The 20,058-nt window shown below is 40.3% G+C and overlaps 1 protein-coding gene across 2 annotated transcripts in view; it reads left to right on the plus strand.

Moving 5' to 3' along the window:
• The window catches only part of RYK (receptor like tyrosine kinase), a 50,997-nt gene that overhangs the window by 2,969 nt on the left and 27,970 nt on the right, over window positions 1–20,058 (plus strand). For both annotated transcript variants that reach the window (XM_089780946.1, XM_075937221.2), the window contains exons 2-5: window positions 13,621–13,742; window positions 15,685–15,784; window positions 17,129–17,263; window positions 18,597–18,650. In XM_089780946.1, coding sequence (XP_089637072.1) covers window positions 13,621–13,742; window positions 15,685–15,784; window positions 17,129–17,263; window positions 18,597–18,650 — 411 coding nt within the window. The remainder of the gene's footprint in view (window positions 1–13,620; window positions 13,743–15,684; window positions 15,785–17,128; window positions 17,264–18,596; window positions 18,651–20,058) is intronic.

A 20,058-nucleotide genomic window follows, 5' to 3' on the forward strand; every position in this document is an offset into this window, starting at 1 on the left:
TGCTGCTGGCAGTGGCTCTTCCTTCAGAACTGGGTTCCTGGCCAACAGTCCCTGCTCTCCAGCTGCCTAGTTTTGAAGGCAGAGCCACTGCCAGTAGCTATGCAGAAGAATGGGTAGCAATACTTCAACCCTCACACAACTCCTTCCTTCTTGGCTCAGGAACCCTGCAATTTTACAACACCATGAACTTTGAGATTTAACTATCTGAAATAATGAAATGTATCATTTAAAAAACACATGGAATTGACCAAAAAGGACTGTGAATTTGGTAGGGCAGGCCCTAAGCATATCTTTCCTACAGAAGACTATTGGAAGGAACAGATTTGTTTTTAAAAATGTGAACAAAATTAATGACCGTTCTTAGATCTTCAGTTCTGTAGTGCCTGAATTGGTATATCAAGCAACATTTATAGTTAAAATAAGATATTTGTTTTTACATGACTAATAGCATGCATACACTTGGGGGAAAAACACTCCAATTTCCTTTCATTTCTGTAATTATCTGCATGGAAAAAATATTTTGTAATTGTTAGAATTCAGTGTAGCTAGAAAAGTGAATTTATTTGCTAGGGTAAATAGCCATATATTGCTGGATTGATGGTTCTGCCATTTTAACCAAGGAAAGCTGGCTTATTTTACCGTTAGTTTCTAAAATCTGTTGCAGAGTGACGCTCTTGCTGTCAACAGGTTTGTTTCTCCTGGTAACTTGAAGGACTGCGGGGGGGAATGTTATTAGCTTCAGATACAATAAATGTATCTTACAGACTACATTTCATCAATTGCAAAGGGTTTTTTTCTTTCAAAGGAAAGCTAGTATGGTTTCCCAATTTAAGATGTGGAAGAAGTGAGGCATTAGTGACTTACCCAGGGTCACTGTGTGTGTGTGTCTCGCTCTGATTTTATGGTACATGGGGGCAAATAGTATCCCCATTTGCTTGATCAGTTTTCATTTTATAACTTGGCCAAACTTTAACTGTTTTGGTTGAAATTTTCCATGACAGGTGTCTGGTTTAGCCTGACCTGTTTTCTAAAACTTCAGCAGAAGTGGGTTGGCCATTTCCAGGAACAAGGGCAGGGGAAATTCTGTTTGGCTCATTTAAAAAAAAATTCTGGTGACCTTTGATCTTGAGAGCCTTATGTGTTGGATTATGGACTTGAAATTGTAGGGTAGGGTGACCTTTGTGTCATGATATGTAAAAAGCATCCCAATGAAAATCTCCCAACTTAGCCAAGTTGTAAAAACCTTTGAAAAATCCCAGTTTCTACATGTGTAGTAGAGACTTAAGTAGCTAAATTCCTTGAAGATTCTGTCCATGCAGTGAATGCTCCAGAGAGAGATTGGATGAAGGGAGAAATGACATGGGCTAGGCAAGAAGATGGAGTTTTATCACCCTTTTATACAGCTGGAAAACAGATATAGAGTGATTAGAGCACAAAGAAGCCTGGTTTTTTTTCCAGAATACTTAGCCTTATCTAAGGGTGTGAGTGGTTAACTGGTAAGGGCAGAAGGGGTTGCCTGCCCACCATGGGCAGGGGGCTGCTTCAGCCATGCAAGGCCCACTGCAGACAGGGGCTCCTCTCACCGGCCAGCTGGAGCTGCCCCGTCTGTGGTGGGTCTGGTCCAGGTGGCGTGCCAGAGGCAGGAGGTGCTCTAACCAGGCGGCCAGAGCAGTCCTGTCCACAGTAGGCCCAACCTGCTTCCCTTTCCTCACTGCAGGCAGGGTCTGCTTTAACCAGTCCTCTGAAGCAGCTCTTGTTTATGGTGGTGGGGATTGCTCCAGCCTTGCCCACCTCTTCCCAATACCTCTTTAATCAGTTAACCAATTAAATGGGATTTTACATCCCTAGTTTAACCCCCTTTTATATGGGATTTTATATCCCTATTATATAATAGTTTATATGTTCAACATAGAGCTCCCAGTGACTTCCGTTGTAGCTGAGTGTTCTTGGCATTTCTGCAGATCAGATGCAATGTCTGAAATCAAAACTCTTAAAAAATGAGGAATGCCCAGTTAATAGACACCCATTGAAAGTATTGATGAAGTAACTTGCCTAGCATATAGGAACTCAGTGGCAGGAATGGAATCCAAATCCCCAGCGCAGCATTTAATTGTATTAACCACCAAACCATCCTTTCTTTTCATACAGTGCCTTGCCTCATTCACTCCGTACCTTTCAATTTCTGCAGCAAAAAACCCAGGCTCCTGCAGATTAGGGATGTAATAGTGTAGTCAATTAACCAATATGCAAAAGCTTATCAGTTAATGCTGTAGACTACACACATTTCTCTCCTCTCTCTTCTTCCCTCCCCTCCCCCCCGCCAGTAAATTATTTAGCAGACTGGCCAGCAGTCCGGCTCAGTCCCAGGTTGCTCTGGGTCCAGGACCTACCCCCACTGCGGCTCCGCATAAAGCGTATTAGGAGCTGGTCAGGCAGGCATCCGGCTCAGTTCTGATTTGCGCTGGGTCCAGGAGCTCAGGCCCCTCCCCCCTGCAGACAGGGGCTACTGCTACCCCGCGCTGCTGCCTCTTTATCAGAAGCAACAGCACTGGGCAACAAGCAGCTGGTCTACAAGGGGAGCTGGTTTTTAAACTGGCTCCCCTCATGCACTAGCTCCTGCCTGGCACCTCACACTGTTACTGGTCCTGCCCACAGGGACTATAGAATATTTGAATAACTGATAAGAATTCATGAGGTTACTTGACTATTCAATTAACTGATATTTAACATCCCTACTGCAGATCATACCTTTCTATAATGCAATGTATTCAGTGAATCCTAATACATCTCTAGAGAATGGGGTGCATTGGTTGAAATAATTTTAATAAAAAAGTACAAATTCAGAACAAGATTATTTTCCTAAAAGAAGGTGGTGTTCTCATGGGTTGACAAAATATAGCGCTTAAAAAGCGGTTCTCAAACTTTTTGTGCTCCAGAGCCCTTTACATGCGTAAAAATGTATGTGGCTTCCCAGCGGTGTGTGTTAATTGCGTCAGTTTGAAGCAATTCTCAATTCTTTTGAAGGCTTTCCAGTTTGTCAACCTCGCGGAGCCCCTGGAGATGTCTCACAGAGCCCTGAGACTCCACGGAGCACAGTTTGAGAAACACTAGCTTAAACCAAATGTGATGCTGCTTTTTGTTGATCAAGAGGGTACGAAGTGTATGTGTACATGCACATTTATTTAAGCAATTGTGAATCTTACACTCAAATTAACTTTTATATTTTGTTAGAAATGGTGAACGATGAATTTCTTATTTGCTAGATTAGGTTTTCACTTGTTGTAAAGCCTTATTTGGATGGAATTCAATTAATTACATAAAATAGCATTTTGAAATTATTTCTATTACATAAATTCCCTTGAATGTGGTGGATACACATGAGTTTATCAGCATTTTATCAGAAATGTTTTGTATTTAAAACTAATTTAACACAAATGCATTGGATGAGGTGGTATTTGTTCATTGGAAGTTTATCTGTAGTTAATGAATTAAACCGATAGTGTCTGACTGTGTCCTTCAGATTTTTGAACTATTGTATCTCATCTTTTCACACCTAATTCTTGTTCATGGATTGGAAAAAGAAAACAAACTTTCCTGCTTTTTCAACTCCCAGTGGATTTCTTAACTTTGAATGAATTAGTTGAATAGTGAAATTAAGAAAATATTCTCTTTACCTGCCAAAGGTAAAAGAGGTATCCAAAGCTAGATAGCACTTCAGTGAAGGGCAGGTCGATGCTTAAAACCTGCATTGGCACTGCTGCACTGCAGTAGTTCTTTAATGAAGACTCTCTGTGCCAATGGGAGAAAGTTTTTCTGTTGTCATAGTTAATTCACATCCCCAAGAGTCGAAAGCTGTGTTGACAGGAGAATCTCTTTCACCGACTAAGGATGTTAAATATCAAGTAATTTACTAGTCGATAGGCACTTCTGCATTCCTCCTTTGAAATGTTGTGCATTTCGAAGTTGGCACTCCGCGTTCAGCGTAGGCCAGCGGGAAGTCCCACTGACTCAGGCTCCACATGGGTGCTTCCGCTTTGAAATGCACAAGAGTCTGGGAGCTCTTGTGCATTTCAAAGCAGAAGTGCCCATGTGGAGCCCAGAGTCAGCAGGACTTCTCGCTGACCCCAAGCTCCATGTGAGTGCTGCCACTTTGAAATGCCATGTGGAACTGGGGTCAGCTGGGACTTCCCAGCTGATCCTGGGCTCCGTGCAACATTTCTGCGGAACCCAGGATGCTAACTCCAGATTCCACGGAAATGCCGCACAGAGCCCAGGGCCAGCTAGGGAGTCCCCAGCTGACCCTGGGCTCCACGCAGTGCTGCTGCTTTGAAATGCTGTGGTGGCGTTTCAAAGGGGTAGCACCGCACAGCTAATCCTGGGCTCTGTGCTGTCCTGTTGAAAAACTGCAGTGGCGTTTCAAAGGGGCAGTGCCACACAGAGCCTGGGGTCAGCTCCATGTGGCACTGCTGCTTTGAATCGCCACGGGTGCATTTCAAAGGAGCAGTGCCACACGTAGCCTGGGGCTGTGCAGCGCTGCCTCTTTGAAATGCTGCCGCAGCATTTCAAAGTGGCAGCGCTGCATGGAGCCCATACCCTGGGCTCTATGCGGTGCTGCCACTTTGAAGTATCCCTTCTTCTCCCCCACCCCGTTTTTGCTACCTCTGTCTGATAAAGGTAGCAAGGTGGCGGGGGGGGGAGGGAATTGACTAGTTGGCTAGTATTTAACATTCTTATCACTGACAGCAATGTCTCTGTCGGGGATAGGTCAGTATAATTGTGTTGCTCGGGTGTGTGTCTCACACCCCTCTAACATAGTTATGCCAACATGGGTTTGTAGTGTAAATCAGACCAAAGTCTGGTTCCAGGGGCATAGTCAGACCCTTCCACCTGACCAGTAACTTGGTGTGGCTTTTGAACTTGAAAGCAAACATGTAGTGTTTTAATATTCTTAAAAGTACTATAAAGGGACTTGAATAGTTGTCATAAGTGAAGGTCTTAACATAAGTTGTCACTATTTCAAATTTAAGTTTAAATAGTTTTTAAAATAAATCTGTATTTAAATAAAAAACCCTTTTCTATTTAAAAAAAAAAAACCTAACGTTTTAGTGTTTCCTGCCAAAACAGCTCCATCTTATGCAGTGAGTAAATTGGGGACCTGTAGAAAAATAGTGTTCAATCAAGAAATTAATTATCATAATGCATATAGACAAGAGGACAAAATTGAGGTTGCACAAGCAGTCTGAAGTCTGGTATTTCTTAACTTTTGAATGCTTAACTTTGCAGCCTTAATAATGCTGTTTTAATCTAGTTTGTGATTGCTGTCTTGAGGTTGCTGTCTCCTGTTTATACATTTGCTTAATTATGAAGTAGAGCTTAACTGGAACTTTGTTTGATTTAAATTTTTACATGTTACTCTAAAATGAGTAAGTGGCTTACTGAAAAATACATTTGTTTGGAGATTTAAGAGTATTTGATTCCAATTAGAATGTTTTATGCCTTTTATTCCCCATAAGTTTATTTCTCGACCGGTTTTGGTTGCTCCTACATAACCGTATGTTTTTGGCATATTTATTTTAAGTCATGTGAGATTTAGATATTTGCATAGAATGTACGCTTATGAAGTTTGCAGATGCAAACCGTCCCAACTTGGTATCAAGTGCTTTGGAGGATCATGTCATTATTTAAAACGAATAGGAGAAATGGTTTGAGGAAAATAGGGTGAAGTTTAATAAGGACAAATTCAAAGTATTCCACTTAGGAAGGAACAATCAGTTTCACACACGCAGAATGGGAAGCGACTGTCTAGGAAGGAGTACTGCAGAAAGAGATGTAGGGGTCATACTGAATCTCAAGCTAAATGAGTCAACAGTGTGACACTTGCAAAAAAAAAAAAAACAAAAAAAAAAAACAAACCCCAAACACAATTCTGGGATGCATTAACAGGAGTATTGTGAACAAGACAGGAGAAGTCATTGTTCCACTCTACTCTGCACTAATTAGGCCTCAGCTGGAGTATTGTGTCCAGCTCTGGGTACCACATTTCAGTAAAGATGCAGAGAAATTGGAGAAGGTCCAGAGATGAGCATCAAAAATTATTAAAGGTCTAGAAAATATGATCTGTGAGGGAAGACTGAAAGAACTGGGTTTCTTTTCTTTAGAAAAGAGAAGACTAAGAAGGGACATGATAGCACTCAGTTATTTTTCATCAGTTGACCGTCCTAATAGGCACAGATTATTTTGATATATCACTCCAAAGGAAATGGAAAAGGTACCATCTTAATGCCGCTTGGTGATACAATGAGATTAACTATCCATATATCTTAAATTCTGTCCTGTGCTGAAAGTTTGAAACTCAAGAGTGCGCATTTTTTGGTGGTAATCTTAAATAAAATATTACAGGATAATGTACTTAATTGGGTATGCTAATTAGAATAACTCTTGTTGAGACATCCCCCAGGAATCTGATAAGCCTAATGGTACAAAATGACTGTTGTTTAATGAACAGTTTAATAGTATTGTAGGCTAATTACATTTGTATCAATGGCCTTTTAAAGCTTAAAAGGCTTCAGATTGTCACATGACTAGACATATCCTGTTTTCACAATCTTGCAACAGGTTACTTGCATCATCTAGTTAGGCAATCTGGTTTATTTTTTTAAATAATATTGTTTACTGAGCTTGGGTGTTCTGATTTACTGCCTACTGCAGCTAGCATCAAATTTATGTTGAAGTTTGCAGTAATTTTATTTTCTGATAAATTTTGATTTTGAGTTCTTACTTTTTCCAGAGCTACTTTTAAACATTCTGTGCCTTACACTACACTTACAGTGTTCCTAGGAAATATCTGTGGCTGTGTAAACAAAATACCATGCTATAACTATGGAATTTATAGACTTCAAAAATTCATATATTCTTGAAAGGATTGAAATGTTAGAATTTTTTGGGGGGGGAGGTAAAGCATGTGTAGTGGAGATTGCTTGCACTGGTGGTAACTTGAATTGTGATTTCTTTGACTTGGGCAGATGGTATTTCAGCCAGAAGAGCTGATGAGATGGGGTGGGAGAAATTGAAACCTTCCTTTATCAAGTGTTTGTGAAGTTGGTATTTTCTATATGCTCTTTGATATTCCTCACATGAAGTGTTTGGTCTTTGCTGCCCTAATCTAAATTGTGTGCTGTTGAAATTGGAAATTGCTAAATGTTCACTTTGTTAGTATATTATCCTAGTGAAAGCTGCCTGATCTGAAGATTGACAGCCTAGAGTCAGTCACCATGGGCATCAGCTGATGAGGTTTGAGGGATCCGTTTTAGATATGATGCAGTCTTTGCACAGGTGAAAAAATGCACAGTGACTATGCCATTTGTGGCTCTTCCAATGTGAAATGCCAAGAGCTTGAAAAACCTGAGATCTATATGATTGAGGACTGAGCCAACTGGTTGACTAAAAATAAAATTTAAAAAAAACCTGGACACTTCCACTATTTGCAAAAAGAGAATGTGTTCTCTCACTTCTGGTCCTGCTTGGCAGCATCCCTTTTACTACCAAACAGATGCAAAAGGTATCATGTTTTCATCATATTAACAGCTCTGAGTGGAGGGTGAAATTTTCAAAAACTGAACACGTGGCATGTATCATTTTTATACTGATTATTTTGATGAGGGTGTGATTTTCTTAAACTAATATAGTTATAATGGTACACCCCGTATTGTAGATACAGTTATTTGATTCAAAGGTGTGTTGCATTAATATAGCTGCTTATCCTTTTGACCATGGAAAAAGCTATGCCAAGCTAATTGCATTCATCCTTGGTGTGTAATATAATGTTAATAATGCCAGCAATAGTTAAAGGGCACAACTTCTGTGTATAGACAAGGCATATGTGATTGTGCATTACCAGTGACTTGAAAGTCATTGAGACTTTTGCTTTTGACATACTTAAATTTTTGAAGAATCCCACTCTTGCACCCATGTTTTAATTTACAAGAATCAGGGCCATCCTTAGGGGGACACAGGGCCCAAGGCAACCCCTCTGTGGCAGGCCACACCTCTGCCTCACCCTGTCCCACCCCCCTTCACCCCTTCCCTTAAGTCTATCCCTGACCCGTCCCTTTGCCCGAAGCCCCTCCCCCAAGCAATGCGAGGTAGGGTATTACTGAGGGTCTTTCAGAGCAGCAGTAGGGGCTTCGTGAGCCTGATAAGCCTGGAGGGAGGGAGAAGGCAGCTCTACACACTCCAGGGTCGTGCTCTCTGCAGGCACCACCCCCGTGTCTCCCATTGGCTGGCAGGGGTATGTTGTCTGCTGGGAGCGCATTCGTGAAGCCTGCAAAGCCAGGTGAAGACACCTATCCCTGGGAACTGTACCAGGTAGGCACCCCAATCCCATGCACTCCCATCCCACTTGTGCAACCCCTCCCACCTGCACCCCATACTCCAACCTCGCTTTTGCTCCCTCCCTTCCAGACCTTGCACCTCTCCCACCCAGACCCAGCCTCCCATGGCCAGCCCACTCTTGCATCCTGTCTTCTGCCCGGACCCTAATTCCTGCTCCCTCTTGTATCCTCCCTCCCATTGAGACCTTTCTGTACCCTACCTCCTGCCTAGATCCTGCACTTTTACACCAGCCTGCTTCCCGGCTTTATACTGCAGAGCCTGTAGCGAAACATCCCTGGGAGCGAGGTGCTGCCCTTGCCCTCGGGGCCCACACTCAGAGAAGCCTTCTTCTCCCTGGAACTGACACTGTTAAACATAAGCATCCTCTTATTGGTTAAAAGGTTAGTTGTTTACACTGGAACATCCCTAGTAGACACTGTGGATGAAGGGATCCTCTTGGAATTCATGAGCTGCTTCCTGGTGAGAATCCCCTTCTCAAGCTGCTAGGAAGCTGCATTCCCTGTCAGAGCATGTTGTTTAATCTTTCCGGCTGTGTTCCATACGAACATTCTTCACCATTTATGCCAGAAGCTAAAAGCAAAAGCCATCAACTTGCACGTTTGCATTCCTTTCACCTGATGTTGATGTTACGGTTTACTGTCTTAATTTAAGCAGCTTTGTTCATTGCCCACAGTAAACATTCACTGTAGATTTATAGCAGAACTTCTGCAGGCTGTCAGTATTTCTTTTATAGGACAAAACACCGAGGCTATTAAGTTTGGTGTTAAGAATCCATTTACCACTAGTATTAGGCCTTGTTCCACCAAATCTGAAGCAGCATCCTTTGCATGTTTTAAGAACTCTGTTTTGGTGATACATAAAACTGTGCCAGGCACACTCTTCCCGTTCTTACCTAATGCTATTTCCTCATCTGATTAGGAGAATTGTTACTGTTTGGCTGAGATTCGTCAGACCAACCCCTCTTTTTGGCAAGGCTAGGGATGAAGCATATAGGCAGATAGGGGAATAAGAAACTTTGGGAAGCTGTAAGAAACTGTTTGTGTGAAGGACTGTTTCTAAGCCCTGCAGTTGATGGTAATTGTCAGTGGGAGTGGGAGGTTTTACTGAGGAGGGAAGACATTGAATTAATAGGATGAAAGTGATTCAAAAAGCTAACAAAAATGAAAGTGTGGGCTTGTTGTATTCATCTCTCAAACTAGGTTTCCCATGGAGGAGAAGAGGAAAGAAACTCTCTGTCCTCTGCAATCTAAGGGGGGAGATTGCATAAAGTTGGGAAAAAGACTGATCTAGGAAGGCCAAGGACTTGGCTTTATCTTGTGGGGTCAGCATAGAAGTTGTGTTGAAATGTGTAAGGTGAAGTTTTAAAGCTGAATGTACGAATCGTATTATATTCCTGAATCTGAAATACTACCAGGTTGCTTTGAAAGTGAACATTGAAGCCATACTTTATTGCAGCATAAATAGTTTGTAACAGGAACGTGTGTCCATCTGAATTGTCATATTTTAATTAAATTTAAATAGAATGTAAAGGTAAAAATAGCATCTCTGATCATTGCCCTGTAATGATTTGAAGCCTGTTACTTGTTTAGGACATGAAATCCACTTGTTTGTCCATTTTTCTGTTAGAGCATGGGTTCTTTATTCATGCTGCAGAACAGAGGGCCTTCTTTAATGACTAAAGTCTCATTTTTCCCATGATAACTGAAGCATGCTTTTTGATTGATTTTATAAAACCTTTTAAGGTGTTGAAGCTAGACTGCATTTGCACAAGAGGCAGTTGAAAAGAGGTGCTTTGTTAGATTTCTAGAGCAGCATTGATCCAGTTCTATAGTGAACATAAGGCTCTCCAGCATCTTCTCTGATTGGGAATGAAAACCTTGCCTTCCCTTCTTGTCTGACCGTCTTCAGTCTGTTTTGTCATGTTAAAAACTTTGAAGAATGATCTTGTTTCTATGGTGCTGCTTAAACTTACCTTTTTGTTTGCTCTTGATTTAATTTATTCCTTTTGGCATATGTCCAACAGTGGGGCACAAAGATATGTAAGTTAATAATGTGATTTAGGGGTTGCTTGGGCAAGGCAAAGGCTCCTTTTACTTTTATGAAAAGCAAAAAAGTCGACCTTTTTTGTTTTAGTGTGGTCTGCTTAGATTAGTGAAGTCCAAGTAATGAGAAACTAAATCCTGCAGCCTTGAGCACACACTGCATGTGAACCTGTTTAAGGACCCTTGCCAAAGCAAAATTACAGCTTGATATTTTAGAATTGGCTTGTTTTAGTTGATGTCCAATATACTGTTTAAAATAATTACAATGTTTCCGCAATCCTCCTTGTATTGAAGTTTGAACCCATCTGAAGTTTCTTCACTAAAACATTTTTGGATCTTCCATTTGTTTTGCTGCTTTGCATACAGAATTCAGTGCTGGACTTCTCATAAATGCTTTGTCCACCTACTTGTTCTAAAGCTATCTGTGTTTTCTCTTCTTTATTCTGTGATGTACACAATTATTTACTAATTTAGGGCTTGATTTTTGCAGTTGTAAGTAGGGATGTAATAGTATAGTCGATTAACTGATAAGCAAAAGTTCGGCTCAGTCCTGGCTTGCGTTGGGTCTGGGAGCTTAGACTTCTTCCCCTTCCCTCCCCCCCCCCCCCCCCACTCAAAACAGAGCTGCTGCTGCCTCTGTATCAGAGTAGTCTGTGTTCTCATGAGAACAGACACAGAATTTTGCCTAACACAAGGAAATGGAGAAACTCCAAATGCTCATACACCCTAAGGATGTTAAATATCGGTTAATTGAATAGTCAGTTAACCTCATGAATTCTTATTCTGTAGTCCCTAGGGGTGGGCCTGGCAGCCAGTGCGTTCCAGCCCCAATCCCTTGGAGCCCCCTGCCACTCTGCCTTGCTGCCTCCGTGTTAGAGGCAGCAACACAGGATGACCGGTAGCCAGTCTACGGGGGGAGCTGGGTTTTGAACTGGCTCCCCTTGCGGACCAGCTCCTGCCTGGCACCCCATGCTGCTTGCCTCTGTATCAGAGGCAGCAGCACGTAGTGGCAGGACACTCCTCGGGAGTGGGGCCAGAGTGCACTGGCTTCTGGCTCCACCCCCGGGGACTATTCTATAGTTCTATTCTAATTCATGAGGTTAATTGAGTGTTCAGTTAACCGATATTTAACATCCTTTGTTGTAAGCATCTCACATTTCCTTGACTTAAAGATGAGGTTCATTGCTCAGCATATTAGGAAGAAGTTGGCACTTTGCAGAATCAGGTTCCCAAATTACTTTTATAATGTTGTTGGCCATCACCTACAGTAGCAGCGCTTATTTGGTAAGATTTTGGATTGAAAATTTAATAAAGCATATTTATGTTAAAACTTGGTTTATACTTGTTAGTATTATTGAAAATGTTTGTCCTGTTGCCCCCTTAAGCTACTTTGCTTGATTGGTTTTATTACCTTTGCTAGAATTATGTTTGAGCAAAGATCTGTAAATTTAAGAACTTTCTTGTTTGACAAGTATCAGAGTGTTAGCCGTGTTAGTCTGAATCTGCAAGAACGATGAGAAGTCCTGTGGCACTTTATAGACTAACAGATATATTGGAGCATAAGCTTTCGTGGGCAAAGACCCACTTCATCAGATGCATCTGACAAAGTGGGTCTCTGCCCACGAAAGCTTATGCTCCAATATATCTGTTAGTCTGTAAGGTGCCACGGGATTTCTTCTTTGAGAGTTACATGATAAATTGGGTAAGTTTGCTGCGGCTTGTTTAAATTGAAAGACTTGAGGCCTGTTCTCCACGTGGCATTTGTAATTATTTGACTAAACTGTTTTCTAAATAGTAGAGGGAGCATTGAAGTAACAAAATAATTTTGGAAACTGAGTTAGCTGTATAGGTTCAACTTCTATGTATACATAAGCTCTGTGTCTTGGGGGTGTAAAATCCTGTTTAAGCAGTTAACTGCTTAAAGGGGGGCAGTTGGGCTAGAGCAGCCAGGTCAGGACCCTTGCAGCCAGGGCCTGCTCTGGCAGGGCCGGAGTGCCCCTGCTTGCAATGCACTGGGCTGGGCCTACAGTGGGTGGGGGCTGCTCCAGCCAGGCTAGAGCAGTTCCCCACCCTGGATCATACTTAATCAGTTTACCTGCTAATGTTTAACCGGTTCACTGATTAATTGTGATTTTACATCCCTAGTATTGGTCTCCTGTGGTTCAGCAGATTTGGCACTGGTCAGGTACTGAGGGTGTCAGACTAGAGGGGTTCAACCTGCGGTGATTCTTCTTAGTTTGTGTAGAAAGTCCTTTTTGTTTCCCCTTCCTTGACCTGGTCTGCCTTTCTGCCCTAAGTTTGTGAGCACCTCCTATGAACTAAGATTTTGTTAGGAATTTTCAGTACTTCTCAACACTGGCAAAAAGATGGTATATCTACAACTTACATCTAAAAATAGAATTCATGAACTGTAAGGTGTGAGTGTGAGTGACCTAAGCTTCTAGTACAGGGGTCTCCAAACTTTTCAGCCCGAGGGCCGCATTAACTATCAAACAGCAGTTCGGGGGCCGACTACACACTTGAGGTCCAAATAAAAAACAATCAAAACATGGATGTTGTTTTTAATTATTTATTTAATATTATTTTATTCAGTTATTATTTAATAACACATTGATACACTACACATGAACACCTGTATTAGTGTGAATGGTGAAATTGTTTCCTGGATGCCAAAATAGCAGACATTTCTGGCTTTAGATTTGTTGTCCCTAACATCAACAGTGACCTGAGATTATCATCGGACAAGTTTGTTCTCAAATTGTTCTTCACGTATTTCATTCTTGAAAATGTTTGTTCACACAGGTATGTTGTTCCAAAGATTGAAAGGTACCTTGATGCAAAAGTTTTGACATTAGGAAAGTCTTCCTTGGGCAAAAACTGGTAAAAACCCACCAGTCCTATTTTGAACTTGTCCCTAAGGAGGTCATTTGCTTGCAACTCAATGACTTCCAGCTGCAGTTCATCTGGGCAACTGGCCACATCTGCTTCAAATGGGTTTTGAAACAATCTCACTTCTTCTGCCTTTGAATCCAAAAAGGTCTCCACGGGCCGGATGAGAGGGCCACGCGGGCCGCATCCGGCCCGCGGGCCGTAGTTTGGAGACCCCTGTTCTAGTACAAAGATTGAGAATACTTTAAATAAAAGACTAGGTTTTTTCAGTTACTAGTGGTTTTTGTTGTTTTTCTAGGTCTTGATGCAGAGCTATATTATGTGAGGAATGATCTTATTAATCACTATGCATTATCCTTCAATCTACTAATACCCAGTGAAACCAACAATCTGCATTTCAGTTGGCATGCTAAATCCAAGGTAAGCATACACATTAGCTTGCCTTAATTTATGAATGTCTTGCCTCGATTTGAACCAAAGGTCAATACCAATAGTTGGGCCATTTTTTGCCTCTTTCCTGTACACACATTATGCTAGGGCATAAAAGGATATTCTGTTTATTTTTGTATTTATGTAGCTAGAGGGAGCCAACTAATTGTACTCAGGAAGAAATTAAGATGGAAGAGAAAAGAGCATGGCTTGTTGGATACAGAACATGTGTAAAATGTTGAGAGCATTTTTTTAAAGTGTTCTTTGGAACATCATCTTTTCTGCTTCAAAATACATACATTTACAGATTGCTTCTGTCAGTTATGATACTGGCAGTGAGTTAAACAGGAAACAGGCAGCTGTGAATTCAGACCTTAGAAAACCTGGGGCACTTGTTCTTTGGATTCCTAGAAAAGATGTTGCTTGAGGGAGGAGAGGTATCTATTTGAATGGTATTTAAAGAACATTATCAAGTCCCAGTAAGATGGAACTGGAGTGTGCTGCAACACCTGTAGAAAATTTTGCCTGAGCATTTCCATTTTAAAGGATTTTGATTTACTTATTACTTCAGCTTTGTGGCTGAAGTTTTTGCAGTTGAAGTTGTTCAGTATATGTTTTTGTGAAGTTTGAATCACAATGATTTTGCTGGGTTTGAGTAAGTTAATAAAAAGTTTGACATTGTATCAATCAAATATCTAAAGGATGCGTTCTGCCAGAATTTTTGTTCGAGTCATTTCCTGCTATAAACTAGGAGTATTCCACTGCAGGCAATGGAAGCTGCTGGGTACAGGGTAGGCAGGCTCTCCTTTAGGACACTGTAGGCAACTTCATAGGCTATACAGGCTAGCTTCTGAGAAATTGAATTATTTTGTCCTTGGTCATTATCACAGCAGAGTTCTCCATTGCCATGAATAGAGCTGTTGATTTAGCCATGAGCTGCATGTGTTCTTAACACACTGCAAGTTACAGGAGTGTGCATGCACATGAATTTTTATTAGGACTTTTTCTGAGCTTCTGGGAGTCCCGGTTTAATTCCCTGTACATGATCAGCTAGTTAGGACTTTGACAAAAAAGTGCTTCATAAAAATACTAATTTTGTGGAGTGTGCGCAAGAGGCAGTTTTCAAAGGGCAAATCAAAATCAATTTGTATTGGATCAGACACTCCTCAATGAAGACTTCTCTGGGCTACATTTCTCTTTACATCAAGGCATTTTGCCTATAGAACAAGCTATATAATTAAAAAAAAATTTAAAACAAAGCGGGGAAATAACTTTTACTTGTCTTGTACCCAAAAATAAAAAAATATTCAGCTAATGAGAGGGTTACAGGGGGAAGGAGGAAGCATTCAGGCAGCGGCAAATCTTGAGAAACTGCTATTGCAAAGATGATTGTGTAGTCTGTTGTGGCTTTTTTTTTAATTGACATGGGCCTTGATCCTTGTCATGCTCAGACATTTGTAGGGCCAGGGTCTTAAAATGGAAACAGAACCTTAACTGTAGTTGAACAAGTTTTTACCTTTATAGCCTTCTTATTACTCAATTTACTAGGTGAGTGGTAAAGTTCTTTTTGATTTAATTCCCATAGATTTAATTAGGTCTCTTTTGAACATATACACTTACTGTATTGGAATTAGCCTTATCTTAAGAATTTTTAAAGGATTATTAAAAACAAAACAGCCCTGGGCTGAATTTTCAAACACTAGTGATTTAGAGTGCTTTTGGATGCTCAATTTGAAATACCTTAGCAGAGCCTTCTATTCAGAGTACAGAGCAAAATGCCCTCTGAAAATCAAGCCTTTTTAGGTGATGTACCTGAGGTACTTTAAGATACAAAATCAGACCCGAAAATGATTACATAAAAATTTCTTGAAGAGGTCTTAATATCAATTGTTTTGTCACTGAGGATTTTTAACCTTCTCTCTCACGATTTCAGGTTGAATATAAACTGGGATTTCAGGTAGATAATGCTATGGCTATAGATATGCCTCAGGCTAACATTTCAGTACAAGGAGAAGTCCCTCGTGCATTATCAGGTGAGTAAACAGGCTTTTTTAGCTTTGAAGGCACAATCACAGTACTACCATGGACATTGTTTATCTGGCACTCAGTAACTTTTCCTGGTTTTCCTGGGAATGCTTGCTATATAATTCCATGTAATTTTAGTTGTAAATAACACACAAAATACAACAATTATAATATGTCTAGATAATTCTGTATGTAGAAAATCTTAATACTTGTATCTACATCAAATGAAATGCACTGATACGCGATAAGCAAATTCTACTTTCTGAAGCATGCTATAAACAAAGAAAAATCAAAGTGAAATTCCAAGCCTTTCTGATTGTATGAATTTTTTACTTCTGCTAGCTAGAAATTTAGCAGTTTGTTTCTAACAAACATCTGTTTTCTCAGTGATTGTTCTTTGTGGGTCTGGCATGTGCATCACCCTGGCTCCTTGTTAGAAGGCAATTATAAATGGAAATGCTCAATAATAAACCTCTACCCCTATTGTTGAGAGGAAAAAGGAGAAAAGACGCGTCACATTCCAAGAGTATATACAATGCTCCTATTCCAGTATGACCAATAGTAACATAGATTTTAATCCCACTTCTTTAGTGTATAGATAAGTAACTTTTTAATTAATAAGTTTAACATGTTAAGCATGTTGTGTTGTAAAAAGTCAGATGAAAACAACGGTTGGATGTGTAATCATTCCTCTAAAACATGTATTTGCAGTAAAACTTCATTGTGTGGGATTTGCACAAATGTGTTCATCTGCTGCTGCAGCAGCAGTTAAGTCTTTGTACTCTTTAGAGTTACTTGTACCTATGCACAATAGATGTAAAATGCTGCTGCTTGGCTTTTTGTTTCTTTTTATCCTTTTTGTACAGGTAAGCAGTAGAGAGCCAAGCCTATTTCTGCAGTTGTGCTAATATCGGTGATGCTGGCACAGAGCCTTGGGAACAAACCTAGTCATATTAATTTAAGCTACAGATTTGCTGAGACTGGTGTGGGTACTCCCAGAAAGGCCATCATCTTGATGGTTGTAAAAAATAAAATAAATACACTTCTGTGTATTTCCAGGATAGCTCAGAATATACTGAGCCTCTGCAAAATGAGCGACTGACAATTGTTTACCCATAGATGTTACTGTTTTTGAGATCTGTAAACTTACATTTTCTCTTTTCAATTCAATTATCTGAAAGCTTCTGCTGGACATACTATTAAATATTCCCAGATTTGGTTTGAACACCAAAATGAAATTTTAAGAAAATGTTTAAGTTAAAATTCAACAATATCCTGAAGCACTTCACAATTGCATTAAAAATACTGTTGAAATATGTTATAAACAAACATCTCTCATTTTCTATTTCCAGTGTTTCGTGTTGAACTCTCCTGCATGGGCAGACTAGACTCTGAGGTTACAATATTAATGCAGCTCAACTTGACAATAAATTCCTCAAAAAATATCACAGTCTTAAATTTCAAACGAAGGAAAATGTGCTACAAAAGTAAGACATCCGGCTTCCAGGATTCAAAAACTTTTAGCCTTAAAGTAAAGGGGAAAGGAATGAGGGAGAGATTATGGTGATGGGTTTTAGGATAAGAATCTGAGTGAAATAAAAGGGTTTACTGGAATGTGAGAGTAGAAGGAGGGATGGGTAAGATGTCTTGTCTTCCAGAAAAATAAGGGACATTTGAATAATGGAAGATGATAAATTTACACAGAAATGGGAAGGAAAGTTGGTGGGCTTTAATTGAATAACTGGTATTATATTATGGAGATAGTGACTGCAGCTTCCTAATTATGACTGAATTTTGTATTTCACTGCTTATGTTGGGAAATAAATCTCCCCAAATTATAGCATTTTGAATATAGAAAGACTTTTCTGAGAATTTAAAAGTAAATGTATAAAGTAAGTTGAAATGTTCTTAAAATGGGTCACTTAAACTTGGCACCCCGAGAGTCGTCTTATGATCTCAGTAAAAAACGATGCAGACTTTTCAAACTCCCCATAATGTTAAAACTCAATGGGAGAACAAAGCTACACGTTTGAAGATATTTTTTTGGCCAGGATTAATAGTTGTTTGCTGCTTTTCATAGCTGAGCTCTTCTCTTTTACTTGAGTCGCAGCCATTTTGACAAAGGGTAGGTTTGGGAGTTCTGTAAATCATCTATTCTCCGACTGCTCTTAGCAGAGATGGTCACTGCCTTGGTTCACCTGCTTTTCATACTATTACAGTTTCCTGATAGCATTTGGGGGAAGAGGGTGAGTTCCTGTGCGCATGTGCTCATGCCCCTACCCAGCCTGGCTTCATTTCTAATTGGTTATGTATTTCCAGAAAAGTTTTTAGAAAATATGAACAAAAAAGAGTTGAGCTACTTCCCATACAAAAAAATAGTGCAAGGAGAGTGAAAGCTGATATTTTGCAGGAAAGTCATTATTAATGAAAAATTTTCTGGTGAAAATTAGTTTTGATGACTTATGGTGGTTAAATGGGTTCTTGTGTATCAGTAGTCCTTAGATTTTGAGAATTTGTGCACAAAGGTTTTACAGTGTCATTTCCCCACTCATGTCTATGTACCGGATTAGGTGACTCTCAAAACTGAGGTGGGGGAGAGAATCAGCTGAGAGCAAACAAGACACATTCAGTTGAGAAATAGAATTGTTGAGAGTTGGGATCATGGGGAAATCAGAGACAATCTGAAACAATAGATTTTTATTCAGTATGTCTAGTTAGGAAAACACATTTTTATAGCAATATGGAGCAGGTGATTCGATGTAAAGGAATTATAATATAACACGTATATTAGAACTTCACATTTTTCTCTTGTCACTTTAGAACTTGAACAAGAAGTAAAAACTCCGTCAGACAGAAACAGCAGCAAAACTATTTGTAAGTAATATTAAGAACACTTATTACTGTTGTCATAACTTTACAGGGAGCTTGTGATGTATCTTCTTTATGAAGGAAATGAGGTGAAAGCAGTAACATCTGTCAAGTTCAGATTGTAGAGACGGGTTTTTTGCAGTTTTCTTTACTCAGTTCTCCTGTTCAGTCAGCAATATATAGTGGGTGTGAGAAGTTGTTGTTCTGTGGTCAATGAGAACTTTGCCTGATAGCTCAAAACCTCTGGAGTCATGTGTCAAAGCTGAGGTTTAGACTTAGACTCTGTTGTGGGTGCCATATAACTTGGTGAAGTAAATGCACAGTGTCAATTGACTTCAGCCCTTTTTATCTCCCCAACCCTATCCTGAGCCGGAAATGTCAACCACACCATGGTATTCATGGTATCCAAAACACAAGCATTTTCTAAAAATCCTTTTGGAACTCATTTGGCCGCTTTATGCAGTTTCCTGTGGTGTTAATTTTTTTAAACTTAATTATCACTTGAGTGTCATTTAAAAATGTTGGGGGGATAGAGGAAAGTATGGCTCTTTCTGAAGAAGTGGGTTGGGCCCACAAAAGCTCATGATACCATCTACATGTTTGGTTAGTCTTTAAGTTGCCACTAGACTATTGGTTGTGTTTTAAGTTTTTTCTAAAGTAGGAGTAGGTCTTGCCTCCTTTAGGTGTATGCAGATGGCAGCTCATTAGCTCCATAGGGGCAAGCCTGCCAGGCAACCCAGTGGCTGACAAGCCTCCAAAAATCTGCAGTTGAGGTTTGTTGGTTGGCTAAGAATCACCTGTAAATGCTACTGTATTAAATAAGGAGTAGCGCAGGCATCTGAGATCCTACCCATGAGGCTTGTTACAGGCTGAGTCTGATTTCTCCTTGCTGCAAAGAGATGCCCGTTTATAACTCTTCTGTAGTACAGTTTCTTCCAGACTTTGGAAGAAAGAGTAGAGATGGTTAGAAGCAAGTGGCTGGTTTGATTGCACCTTTCCCAGTTCCCCCATGTGTACTTTGGTAGCAATAGTACGTTTGTGTGGGAAGGGATTGTTAGTTTCCAGTAAACAGCCTCACAAGACCAGCAGTTTGGAGACCCCTTCACTCTTTGCATTTATCTGGAGGACACCAGGATGTCCTTGGTGAGTATATATTCATTGGGTTGCTGGTCCCTGTCTTGGCCTTGGTTTAATGCAGTAGGATTTGGGAAGATTGTTCTTGTTGGAATGTTGTGATCTTTTCCTGAGTCTGCTTCCTCTGTGCTGTACTGACCCCTGCTGGCCAAAGTCTTTAAATCTTTGCTTTAAGCTAAAGCTCAATATTGAGACACATCAGAGCTCCTTTCTTTGATTCTGTGCTTTTAGACTTGAGTGAAATAAGTGCTAGCATTAGATTGATGTAAACATATAAACA

The sequence above is a fragment of the Pelodiscus sinensis genome, chromosome 10 (assembly GCF_052426305.1).
Source record: "Pelodiscus sinensis isolate ZL-2025 chromosome 10, ASM5242630v1, whole genome shotgun sequence".
Classification (NCBI taxonomy): domain Eukaryota; kingdom Metazoa; phylum Chordata; order Testudines; family Trionychidae; genus Pelodiscus; species Pelodiscus sinensis.